Consider the following 13,747-nt stretch of genomic DNA (forward strand, 5'->3'; position numbering starts at 1 on the left):
GAAAGCTAAGCACCAAAGAATTGATGCTTTTGAACTGTGGTGTTGGAGAAGACTCTTGAGAGTCCCTTGGACTGCAAGGAGATCCAACCAGTCCAGCCTAAAGGAAATCGGTCCTGAATTGGAAGGACTGATGCTGAAGCTGAAACTCCAATACTTTGGCCAACTGATGCGAAGACCAACGTATTGGAAAAGACCCTGATGCTGGGAAAGATTGAAGGCAGGAGGAGAAGGGGACGACAAAGGATGAGATAGTTGGATGGCATCATCGACTCAACGGACATGAGTTTGAGCAAGCTCCGGGAGTTGGTGATGGACAGGGAAGCCTGGCGTATGCAGTCCATGGGGTCACAAAGAGTAGGATATGACTGAGCGACTGAATTGAACTGAAATTACATTTTTTCACAGAACTTAAGAGAGGTAAATTTAAATCCTTTGTTTGTGTCTTTTGGTATAGGCTCACTTTATATTAATAAATATTTGCTCCATTACTGAGTACTAATCACTGCTAGAGGGATTAGGAGCAGAGAGGCAGAAATATCCTGAACTTCCCATTGATTGATGACCTAGAATGTATGTATCATTTAACTTCATCAATAGAAGATTCCTTCTCTTCCAGGATGTAGTTAGAACATTTCACATTAGGCCTATTCCTTTCAGTAGACATATTTTTGGCTGAAAGTAAGAGAGATATACTAATGAAGCTGACCTTAACAATAAGTAATAGGCTTAAAAGAAAAATTTACTGAGGGCTTACTGAAAGGCCATTAGCTACTCTTATCCTGTTGAAGAGAAAAGCTGGGAGATTAAGAAGAAAAAAGTTAAAGCCAAGTCATACATTATTGAATAGCATCCAAATCCTTCCTATTGCATGCCTCTTTCAGAATAGTTAAAGACTACAGACTCTCTCAAAACACTTTCCAAAGGTTAAAAAAATTAAACTTAATTTTAAATAATGTCAGTGGGAAGGAAAGATTATCTGGATTAGTTAAAATGTTCAATTATAGAATTTAATCTTAAAAGCATAGTTTTAATAGCTTTAAATAGCAGAATAACTTTCAAAACATAATAAGTACAGATGTTGCCTTAGTAAGAATAATTCAGCCATAATTATGTATTATATGACAATGATCATTTTCAAATATTTTATTAAAACAAACTGGCTAAACTCAATTTAGTTATTTTTAAATTGTGATTGTTATTAATGTTGCAAAGAAACTTCTTTGTAACTTACAGTAAACCTTATCTCACCCTAAAGAGAATTATTCAGAACAGAATATCTTCATTCATTTAACAAATATATATTGGGCACCTATGAGAGACAGTCCCTGGGGATATAAAGCCATCCTTGTCTCCCTGATCTTTAGGGCCACAATCGAGAGGGAGAGATGGGTATTCTAACAAGACTGCAAAAATGTGATACTTCCCTAGCATTTGGTACTACTTCCCTAGTAGTTCCAAAGCAGACTCTCCCACTAGACTATAAGTTTTTAACCTTGATAAGAGCAATATAATCTCTATCTTTCTTTTCCCTCTTCAGCAGCCAGTGTAAAGTCCTGCATGGAGCAGAGTCAAAAAACATGTGTTAGCCAGGGCAACTCTTCATGGTACAGTCAGTCATCACGGTGAAGACAGTATGTGAACAAATTCCAGAGGAATATGAGTTTTGTAGGCGGACGATTTTTTGACAAGACAGGAATGACAAATGCAAGCACAGACATGGATGCCAATGAGAAGTCAAGCCCTTCAGCATGGTTGGAATGAGGGCAATGGAATGAAAGGAGTCTGGAAAGGCAGGCAAGAGGCATACATAAAGAGTTCTGAGGCTATGACAGGAATTTAGATGTATTCTCCAGATAACCGGAAATTCTAAGGAGTTTCAAGAATACTTAAATTTTTATTTTGGAATGATATATCAGAAATATTCTGATAATTACCTATAAATATCAGACCAAGACAGCAGTAGTGGCATAAAAATAAATTAATCAAGGACCTTCTGGACAAAGGAGTACTTACTTTTGGGGGAGAGGGAGTGGTCTGGATGTGACTACAAAAACCTTTGTTGCCAAATGGGATAAAAATAAAAAACAGATTTATGGTGAAACAAGAGAAAATAAATTCAAATTTTGAAAATATTGAAACACAAACTTATAGGAAATATAGGTTACTATACTTCAAAGGTTCAGTTCAATTCAGTTCAGTTGCTCAGTCATGTCCCACTCTTTGCGAGCCCATGGACTGCAGCATGCCAGGCCTCCCTGTGTATCACCAACTCCCAGAGCTTACTCAAACTCATGTCCATTGAGTCAGTGATGCTATCCAACCATCTATACTTTGTTGTTCCCTTCTCCTCCCACCTTCAATCTTTCCCAGCATCAGGGTCTTTTCCAATGAGTCAGCTCTTCGCATCAGGTGGCCAAAGAATTGGAGTTTCAGCTTCAACATCAGTCCTTCCAATGAATATTCAGGACCAATTTCTTTTAGGATGGACTGGTTGGATCTCCTTGCAGTCCAAGGGACTTCCATGAGTCTTCTCTAACACCACAGTTCCAAAGCATCAATTCTTCAGCGCTCAGCTTTCTTTATAGTCCAGCTCTCACATTCATACATGACTACTGGAAAAACCATAGCCTTAACAAGACAGACTTTTGTTGGAAAAGTAATGTCTCTGCTTTTTAATATGCTGTCTAGGTTTGTCATAAGGCAAAAAGATAGGACACTGAAAGATGAACTCCCAGGTCAGTAGATGCCTAATATGCTACTGGAGATCAGTGGAGAAACAACACTAGAAAGAGTGAAGAGATGGAGCCAAAGCAAGAACAACACCCAATTGTGGATGTAACTGGTGATGGAAATAAAGTCTGATGCTGTAAGAGCAATATTGCATAGGAACCTGGAATGTTAGGTCCATGAATCAAGGCAAATTGGAAGTGGTCAAACAGGAGATGGCAAGAGTGACCATCAACATTTTAGGAATCAGCAAACTGAAATGGAATGGAACGGGTGAATTTAACTCAGATGACCATTATATCTGCTACTGTGGGCAAGAATCCTTTAGAAGAAATGGAGTGGCTATCATAGTCAACAAAAGAGTCCAAAATGCAGTACTTGGATGCAGTCTCAAAAATGACAGAATGATCTCTGTTTGTTTCCAAGGCAAACCATTCAATATCACGGTAATCCAAGTCTATGCCCTGACCAGTAAGGCTGAAGAAGCTGAAGTTGAACAGTTCTATGAAGACCCACAAGATCTTCTAGAACTAACACCCAAAAAAGATGTCCTTTTCATTATAGGGGACTGGAATGCAAAAGTAAGAAGGCAAGAGATACCCGGAACAATAGGCAAATTTGGCCTTGGAGTACAAAATGAAGCAGGGCAAAGGCTAACACAATTTTGCCAAGAGAAAGCACTGGTCATAGCAAACACCATCTTCCAACAACACAAGAGAGGACTCTACACATCGACATCACCAGATGGTCAACACTGAAATCAGACTGATTATATTCTTTGCAAGCAAAGATGGAGAAGCTCTATACAGTCAGCAAAAACAAGACCAGGAGCTGACTGTGGCTCAGATCATGAACTCCTTATTGCCAAATTCAGACTTAAATTGAAGAAAGTGGGGAAAACCACTAGACCATTCAGGTATGACCTAAATCAAATCCCTTATGATTATACAGTAGAAGTGAGAAATAGATTTACAGGACTAGATCGCACAGAGTGCCTGATGAACTATGGATGGAGGTTTGTGACATTGAACAAGAGGCAGTGATCAAGACCATTTCCAAGAAAAAGAAATGCAAAAAAGCAAAATGGCTGTCTGGGGAGGCCTTACAAATAGCTGTGAAAAGAAGAGAAGCAAAAGGCAAAGGAGAAAAGGAAAGATATATCCATTTGAATGCAGAGTTCCAAAGAATAGAAAGGAGAGATAAGAAAGCCTTCCTCAGTGATCAGTGCAAAGAAATAGAGGAAAACAATAGAATGGGAAAGACTAGAGATCTCTTCAAGAAAACTAGAGATACCAAAGGAACATTTCATGCAAAGACAGGCTCAATAAAGAAAAGAAATTGTATGGACCTAACAGAAGCAGAAGATATTAAGAACAGGTGGCAAGAATACACAGAAAACTGTGTATTGTTGACTCAGAAAGATCTTCTTGACTCAGATAATCATGATGGCATGATCACTCACCTATAACCAGACGTCCTGGAATGTGAAGTCAAGTGGGCCTTAGGAAGCATCACTATGAACAAAGCTAGTGAAGGTGATGGAATTCCAGTTGAGCTATTTCAAATCCTAAAAGATGATGCTGTGAAAGTGCTGCACTCAATATCTTCAAAGGTAGTTGAGGATTATAATAAAAAGCTCAAAGCAGCAGACAATTTAGAGATACAAGTTAATAGCTGAATACAGAATATGTAAAAGATATGCACAGGATAGAATATGTAACATGAAGAAAGTTCTTAGATGTCACTCTAAACAGCTCCATCATTTAAGGGGCTGCAAAATCATGTGACTTTATTGCCTATTTCTATCTCTGTAGTTATGACTCTATGCTAAAAGATATTTGGGAAGACAAACCCTAATGCTGAGTTTTTTAAATACACTTAGTGCTGGTAGAAGATTGTTAGCTATTAAAATCTATTAGCCTTTTATGGCACAGAACCCAGAAGGTACATTGGCATTATGCTGAAAACAAATCAGACAAATTAGAGGAAAATATGCTGAGATCATTTACTTTATCAGAAACTGCTGGACTTGTTATTTTAAGTAAGGTCTCTAAGAACCAAAGATCAAACTGCCAACATCCGCTGGCTCATCAAAAAAACAAGAGAGTTTCAGAAAATCATCTATTTTTGCTGCATTGACTACGCCAAAGCCTTTGACTGTGAGGATCACAACAAACTGGAAAATTCTTCAAGAGATGGGAATACCAGACCACCTGACCTGCCTCCTGAGAAATCTGTATGCAGGTCAATAAGCAACATTTAGAACTGGACATGGAACAACAGACTGGTTCCAAATCAGAAAAGAAGTACATCAAGCCTGTATATTGTTACCATGCTTATTTAACTTCTATGCAGAGTACATCATGAGAAATGAATCATGCTGTATGAAGCACAAACTGGAATCAAGAATGCTGGAAGAAATATCAACAACCTCAGGTATGCAGATGACACCACACTTATAGCAGAAAGCAAAGAAGAACTAAAGAGCCTCTTAATGAAAGTGAAAGAGTAGAGTGAAAAAGTTGGCTTGAAACTCAACATTTAGAAAACTAAAATCATAGCATCCAGTCCCATCACTTCATGGCAAATAGAAGGGGAAACAATGGAAATGATGAGCAACTTTATTTCTTTTGGGCTCCAAAATCACTGCAGATGGTGACTGCAGCCATGAAATTAAAAGATGCTTGCTCCTTGAAAGAAAAGCTATGACCAACCTAATCAGCGTATAAAAAGCAGAGATGTTACTTTGCCAAAAAAGGTCCATCTCATCAAAGCTATGGTTTCTCCAGTAGTCATGTATGGATGTGTGAGTTGGACTATTTAACAAAGCTGAGCATTGAAGAATTGATGCTTTTGAACTGTGGTACTGGAGAAGACTCTTGAGAGCTCCTTGGACTGCAAGGAGATCCAACCAGTCAATAAATGAAATCGGTCCTGAATATTCATTGGAAGGACTGATGCTAAAGCTGAAACTCCAATACTTTGGCCAACTGATGTGAAGAACCAACTTATTGGAAAAGACCCTGATGCTGGGAAAGATTTAAGGCAGGAGGAGAAGGGGACGACAGAGGATGAGATGGTTGGATGGCATCACCAATGCGATGGGCATGAGTTTGAGGGCTCTGGGAGTTGGTGATGGACAGGGAAGCCTGGTGTGCTGCAGTCCATGAGGTGGCAAAGAGTCAGACATGACTGAGTGACTGAACTGAAGAACCAGATAAAGTTATATGAAAGATGAGATCTTTCAAACAGTGATGAATTTTTTTAAAAATCAATTATTCATTTTACAAATAAGTACTTTGGGAGAATCATGTAGATGATTTGGGAAAAAATCAGGACCTGGAGTAAGTTAAATTAAGGAAAATGACCAATACAGGTTTTGAAATAGATAAGACATAGTTACACTTTTCCTAGATTAATTTAGTACAAGGTTCCCCCTGGTGTTCAAAAGTAGATACAGCAACCCAGATCAAAATCTGCTTTTATGTTTGGAGGGCTTCCCTAGTGGCTCAAAGGGTAAAGAATCTGCCTGCAATGCGGGAGACCAGGGTTTAATCCTTGGGTTGGGAAAATCTCCTGGAGAAGGAAATGGCAAACCACTTCAGAATTTTTGCCTGGAGAACCCCAAGGACAGAGGAGCCTGTCGAGTTACAGTCCACGGGGTTGCAAGGAGTCAGACACAACTGAGCCACAAACACATTTTTGGTAGCTCTGACAGTAAAGAATTTTCCTGCAGTGTGAGAGACCCAGGTTTGATCACTGGGTTGGGAAGATCCCCTGGATAAAGGAATGGCTAGCCACTCCAGTATTCTTGCCAGGAGAACTCCATGGATAGAGGAGTCTGGCGGGCTACAGTCCATGGGGTCACAAAGAGTAGGACACAACTGAGTGACTTTCACTTATCTTATAATAATCTGTTTTTCAATAGCTTCTGGACTTTTTCAGGAAAGGAAATCTACTTATTTTATTCTCCTATTATATTCCTTATACAGTGTTAATAGTTAAATCCCACATATCAGCAGTTTAGTTTTATTTATTTATGAGCAGTGTTTGTTTTCCTTACCATCCATTCCATTTAAGTTTTCTGGATACTGCTCAAAAGGAGCAGACACTATTTAAGAAGTGAAGGAAGAGAAGGAAATTTGCATCCACTCTGAGGCTACTACACTCCAGGCAGTCTTTCCTTCCTCTTTCCCGGCTCTCTCCTCAACGCCAACACATATATTGAGGATGTGGTATTCTTGGCGCTACAGTACAACTGTGAACAACCTGAAAAGTCCTTATGTCATGGCACTTAGATTGCGGTGGCAAAGACAGACAATAAAACTTTTTAAATGAAAATATAAAGAATACTAGGCAGTGATAATTGCTACAGGTGCCCGAGAGACATGAGGTAGTCAGGGACTTCCATTCTGAGGAATGTGAGTGAAATAAGTGAGTCAAGAGGCTATCTGCAGGTTAGACATTTCTGGCTGAGAGAAGAGGGGGTACACAGCCCCTGGTATATTCCAGAAACCTCAGGAGGGGTGTGGCTGAGCATGGTGACCAGAGAGTGTGGTGGGAGAGGTTTGATAACAGGAGAAAGACGTGATCCAGCTTCCATATTAAAACAATCAGTCTGGCAGCCATGAGAAGGATGACTCCAAGCTGACTGGAGTTGGGAAGGGGTGGAGAAGGGGGGAATCAAGACTTTAATTTGGGATGTCTTCAATTATTACAGACAAACTAGGGACACTATACATTAAGTATTAGACACAGTGTAGAGACTGCAAAAAACAGAATCAGAGATTTAAAATACAAAAAACAGAGAATTAGAGAAATAAAATCAAAGGAAAGTAAGTACATTAAGCAGTGATTTATTCCAGTCTCTATCTCCAAAGGCCATAGTCTTATCTCTCTGCTGTGGTGCCTCTCCAAGGCTCTGTCTGGGTACCATCCAGCTGCAGGGCTGGTGTACCTCGGAGACACACCATGGTCTTTCAGGACAACCCAACTTAAATAACTCGTCCCTTTCAGAAATCTGACTTCATCTCTCCTCATCAGAATTATCCATGATAACTGAAACTTTCCTTGATACTTTGAAGCCTCACCTACATGTTTTTAGGGGAGGGAGGTCAATGCCTGGTTAAGATCATGGGCTCTGGAGCAGGACTTCCGGATTCAAACTCTACTTCTGTTAGCTATGAGGGGGGCATGCTTTTCTTACTCTTATTTTATGTAATTACAAAATCTGAACAGGGAAATGGTAGTTTTACACTCAAATAGTTTGTGAAATATTACCAGGACACATTGTTACAGGGAAGCGCTGTCCTCAAAGTCTGAGAGCAAGTTTGGGCTCATATGTATTATGCACTGAATAGAAAACAGCATGACCTAATCAATTACCTCAAGCCATCGGCCACATGCAGCACGATTCTGTGCTGCAGCGTTCTGGTAAGACTGGTTTTGTCTTGCTGAAGCAGGCGGTCCAGGGAACCCTTGGAGGCTAATTCCATCACCAACATTCGAGGACGAATCCCAGCTGCCAGCAAAGATATTAAGCTGGGATGGTGGAGGTGGCAGAGCACCACCAGCTCCTGCAAAGTCAAAAATCATTTAAGAGTAAATAGACCATCACTTCTTACCCAAATACCTCCTTCCATAAGTCCATCAACACTTGGAGAACAGTTTTCCCTGAGTTACTGGATTACAGCAAACTATCCATTTCTTCTTTGAGCTTATTTATATTTTCCACGTTTTCAGAATTAAACCACTGGTTTTGCAACTACACTGTGAATTAAACATTTAAGTTCTCCTTTTCTGTTTGCTTTGCTTTATCAGAACATTTAATGCTGGGACAATACATACACTGTGGCAACATTAATAGTTCATGTCAGTCTTACCTACTGAATCTTCCTTAGCCATAGATTCCTGAGCAGCCACTACTGATCAACTGCACTTGGCGTCTGAGGAACCGCCTGCCTATTATCTCTGGTTTGATGACTAGAAAGTTTTACAGAGAAGAGTATCTATGTCTACAGAAATATCTGGCATTGCCCCCCATCTAAAAACTCTCTGTTGACTTCCTGTTACTTTTAGATTGAGATCCCACGCACTTACACAGCCTTCATGGCCTGACCTGATCTCTCAAACCTCATCTCCTTTCCCTTTCCTCCTTGTTCACACCTGTGTTATTAGATCCCCGAAAGCCCAATCCCAGCATACACCCAGCTCCTTCCTTTCAGCCTCAGGGTATTTGCCCTTGCTGATCCCTCTGCCTAGAAATCTCTTCAATCTTCACATAGCTAAAGTTTTCTTGCCATTCAGACCTTAGCTTAAAACTCTTACTTCCTCAGAGTGATCGGCCCTGGTAATCTCTCTAATCCAAGAAGTTAGCTAGAACAGAGAGGTCTCTATCCTGATTCTAGGCCATATCACATGAGACTTTATAATCTCTTTCATGATATGGTTGTTTTTGAATTCTATACACATATTATTCTGTATATTTCACTCTACTCTGAAACTATATTTACTTGAAATTTATAGCTTCTGTGGTATTAAATTAATTCATGTTTTAAACTATGGTTCAGCAGCAGCTCTGCTTCTTAACAACTGGCTTCAAAGATGGGGAGTATCAGTGCCAACTGCATTTATCAGGAAACTGAAGTATGAAGAATTCTGCAAGCTGAAGAATAAAGGCTCAGTGCCCTAAGAGGAGATTTTTAAGAACACAGGCTTCAAACTGCAATCATACCTCCAGAGAGGATAAAAATCTTTTTTTTTTTTTTTCCTTCTATGTCTGATTAGCTCAGTTGGCTAAAATTGATGAGAACAAGTCAATTTAGCTCTGTTTTCTTTCATAAGCACAGACAGAAGCCTAATCCAAATTTCCTATCCTAGAAAAACAGCTCACTGATTGCAGACAGCAAGGAGCAAAAGACTGTAACAGATCAGCCCTGATTCATAACCACAGGTAGAATGACCCTCAAAATGTAGCATTGAACACTGAAGTGTTTTTCTTTTTTTTTTTAAAGAAACACATTACATATACCATTTTTCTATTTCTATTATTTCCTTGGTTCATCTAGCTGCCCATACACTAATCAGTCCAATATGCTTTTCTAGTGTTCTGATTTCCAACAAGGTTTCCTGAGCACGTTACTTAAAATTTGAAACATGTTGAAGACTAATGATCAAGACTGAAAAAGCAATTTATACAACAAATTGCCTACAGACAGAAAAGAGATTGTGCCCAGATTTGGTTCACTGACTTACAAAATATTATATACAAAATGTGTATTAATTTATTCCTAGAGCTACCGTGTAACTTTTGGTACTAATAATTAAAATTACTCCAGGACATTTTACACAGACATGAAATGTTTTCATTATTCAGAGTTAATTAATATACTGCAACTGTACTTTTTGTTTACGTTAGTTATTTAGATTCAGATATAGGCACAATTTTTTTTAATAAATCAAGAAAAATAAGAATGAATAGACTCAAAAATACAGTTGGGTTCTGGTGTAAGATTGCAGAATCCACACTGGATTTTATCTATCTTCACTGTGTCTCTCTCACTCATCCCTACTGTTAGGAAAGACTCAGAAAAAAAGAAATAAATCCCCACCAGTATTCAAAACACGAAAGGGCAATGGAGTGACTACTCTTGGTTATGCATTCAATCAAATTTCATTCTTCCTAAGAGTATCCTGGACTTTTGCTGTGGTACCCAACCCTCACCTAAACAGCTGATGAACTTTAAGAGGAACTGATTCCAATCAGTTTAAGGGGAACTGATTCCAATCAGTCCATCATGGACCCTATGTTGCAGTCCATAGGGTCACAAAGAGTCGGATACGACTGACTGACTGAACTGAACTGACTCCAATCCCAGCTTCAGGGAAAAAGGGGAATTAAAAAAAAAATACCCTGCTCATTACCACAGTGATTGGTTCAACAACACAGGCCTATGCCAGTCAGCAACAGCACTGCCCTGAACATTGGTGCTTGCTGAGAAAAGAATATGTGACTTAACTGAGTCCAGGAGAAGTTTTCAAATAGACTACTGTCGTATGGATTTTGGTTCCTTTGAACTGCAAAAATGCAAAAGAGGTGCCCTCTTTTCTTTTGGACTTGTGAAGCCTAGAACAAGAATTCTCAGAATACTGTCTTTTGTTTGTTTTTCAACAAGAGAAACAAAACAAACCTATGTCACTCCATAAGGAAAGGACAAAAGTGGGATTTTATAACAAAACTCAACTTTGAAAACACGGTCAATACAAGCAAGTGCCAAACAAGGGTTCCAGAATATTAACAATGTATTATTTAATGTAATAATATTGTTGCATTTCTTACTTGTCTTAACAGCCTAAGTGATGTATGTTTATTAAAAATCTTCACAGCCACTTCTTCTCCTTCATAGGCTGCTCGATAAACAGACCCAAAACTGCCGTCACCTTTCAAAAAGAAAGTACAAAGCACTTGGGTTAATCTGTGCAAGCAGAAAAACTCAATAAATTGTATCTTTTGTAATTATATTTGTTTTGAAGAGAAATCTGACCCATGAGTTTCACTACATCAAGTCTTCTTTAATGCTTGCTCTTCCTTCTTCTACTCCAGGAACCAAGATGCAACTAAAGATTTTGTCTCTAGCCTTTCTGTCTTCCTTTTACACACTTCCTACTCAATTACCTCATACATTCCCTAACTTCATCTATCTCTGTATGCAGAGAATTTTCACATTTAAATCTATAGTCATAGCTACACCTGAACTCTACCCTATATTTACAGCTCTGTGTTGGAGATAAGCACTGGCGTGCTCTTCTGAATCTCAACTGCATTCCATCAAAAGTCCCATTATCTTTTCTCCAAAACAGTTTTTATCCTACCTTTCATACATCTGATAAAAACAAAATAAAACTCTCTTTGTGGTCATTCTGGAGTCAAAAACCAAAAAATTATCTCATGCCTCATAAGAGAATGTGCCTCATGACAGCCTCACAGCTGCCCAGCTCTACTGTGCTGCCTCTCTTATGCCCAAGCCTCCCTTCCCATTTCCACTACAATTGCACCCTCTTGGTACCTTCATGCTTTCTGCCTACACGTGGGGCCTCATGACTTCATTACCCCTAACTCATTCTCTCTCTCCTGAAAAATTAGCTCTGTAATTACATTTTGATTATGTCATTCTCTTGCTCAAAAACAAATCATTCTACATTGTCTACCAAATGAAATCCAAAATCAAGTTCATATTCATTTTGCAGCCCCAAGTTCCCTTTGTGGTTCTCCTCCTGGTTCTACTTCTTTCTACTCTCACTCTCTAGACTCTGGGCCAGTAGTTCTTCTCCTAGATTTGGCTTCACAGTACATCCAAAGAGCTTTTTGAACACAGGAAAGTCTGAATCTATCCTCAAAGATTCTGACCTAATCAATCCCAGGAGGTACCGTTCATCAGCTGGTAACAGCATAAACCACCAGGGTTGAGAACAACCGATCTAGCAAGCTGGAATAGTCAAAATTTCTTAAACATGCTTTCTATCTTCAGACCTCCATCTCCTTGTTATGCCATAATTTACAGAGCTCTTGTTTCTCCCTCAGCTCAACCCTTACTTCTCTGATTGTAAAATGTTTTTAGAATAATTTATCTGGTTTGTTTAGGTCAGTGGTTCTCAATCAGGGTGATGATGCTCCTGACCTCCAACCACCACCCTTGACAGTGTTTGCAAACATTTTTGGTTGTCACATCTGGGATGGGGTGAGATGATATTACTGACATCCAGTGGGTAGAGACCAAGGATACTCCTAAATACCATGCAATGCATAGGACACTCCCCCCAACAAAGAACTATCTAGTTCCGAATAGCAAAAGTTAAGAAACTCTGATCTAGACTGCTTTTTGTAAATAAACATAGAACTTATGAATTTATTGGAAATGGGGTCAGAGTATAAGGAGTACTCATAAACATTCTCCTATCTCCGTGAAGTGTGTGTGAAGTGAAAGTCATTCAGTCATGTCTGACTCTTTGCAACCCCATGGACTGTAGCCCACCAGGCTCCTCTGTCCATGGAATTCTCCAGGCAAGAATACTGGAGTGGGGAGCCATCCCTTTCTCCAAGGGATCTTCCCAACCCAGGGATCGAACCCAAGTCTCCTGCATTACAGGCGGATTCTTTACTGTCTGAGCCCCTGGGGCCCCACCTATCTGCTAAATAAAAGCGTATAAAACATAGGTGCTTTTGAAGGTAGTCAAAAGGTACAAACTTCCAGTTATAAGGTAAATAAATACTAGGTATGTAATGTATAATATGATTACTATAGTTAACAGTGCTATATAATATATATGGAAGTTGTTAAGAGAGTAAATCCTAAGAGTTCTCATCAGAACAAAATTTTTTTTTATTTTTATCTTTTATATATTAATATATGCAAGGATAGATGTTAATAAAGTTACTGTGGTAATCATTTCACCATATATGCAAGTGAGTTATTACACTGTACATCTTAAACTTATACAGTGCTATATGTCAATTACACCTCAATAAAATTGGGAAAAAACACAGGTGTTTCAAAAAATGAACTTTTTGAACACTTCTACATAACATTGTTCAAAATGTGTCCATTAATCCAACACACATCTTTTAGTGCAGTAAAGAGGTATATTTGGGAAAGCTGTATGTGATGGCTTGAGACTCTTTCAGAGAAAGAAAATAGTATGCCTCGTACTTGACTGTATCTTTCAAATCACAAGTCAAGTTTGGTGTTGGTTAAGATCTAAGATTCAGTGTTGATAATTCAGCATTTTGTGTTAACTTACTAGTACTAATTGGAGAAGGTGATGGCACCCCACTCCAGTAGTCTTGCTTGGAAAATCCCATGGATGGAGGAGCCTGGTAGGCTGCAGTCCATGGGGTCACGAAGAGTCGGACACAACTGAGCGACTTCCCTTTCACTTTTCACTTTCATGCATTGGAGAAGGAAATGGCAACCCACTCCAGTGTTCTTGCCTGGCGAATCCCAGGGACGGGGGAGCCTGGTGG

The 13,747-nt window shown here is 39.2% G+C and overlaps 1 protein-coding gene across 3 annotated transcripts in view; it reads right to left on the reverse strand.

Moving 5' to 3' along the window:
- The window catches only part of LRRK2 (leucine-rich repeat kinase 2), a 207,764-nt gene that overhangs the window by 56,783 nt on the left and 137,234 nt on the right, over nt 1–13,747 (reverse strand). For all 3 annotated transcript variants that reach the window (XM_010841504.1, XM_010841503.1, XM_010841505.1), the window contains 2 exons: nt 11,066–11,166; nt 8,113–8,303 (listed from right to left, as the gene is read on the reverse strand). In XM_010841504.1, coding sequence (XP_010839806.1) covers nt 8,113–8,303; nt 11,066–11,166 — 292 coding nt within the window. The remainder of the gene's footprint in view (nt 1–8,112; nt 8,304–11,065; nt 11,167–13,747) is intronic.

The sequence above is a fragment of the Bison bison genome, unplaced genomic scaffold (assembly GCF_000754665.1).
Source record: "Bison bison bison isolate TAMUID 2011002044 unplaced genomic scaffold, Bison_UMD1.0 scf7180017864163, whole genome shotgun sequence".
Lineage (NCBI taxonomy): Eukaryota > Metazoa > Chordata > Mammalia > Artiodactyla > Bovidae > Bison > Bison bison.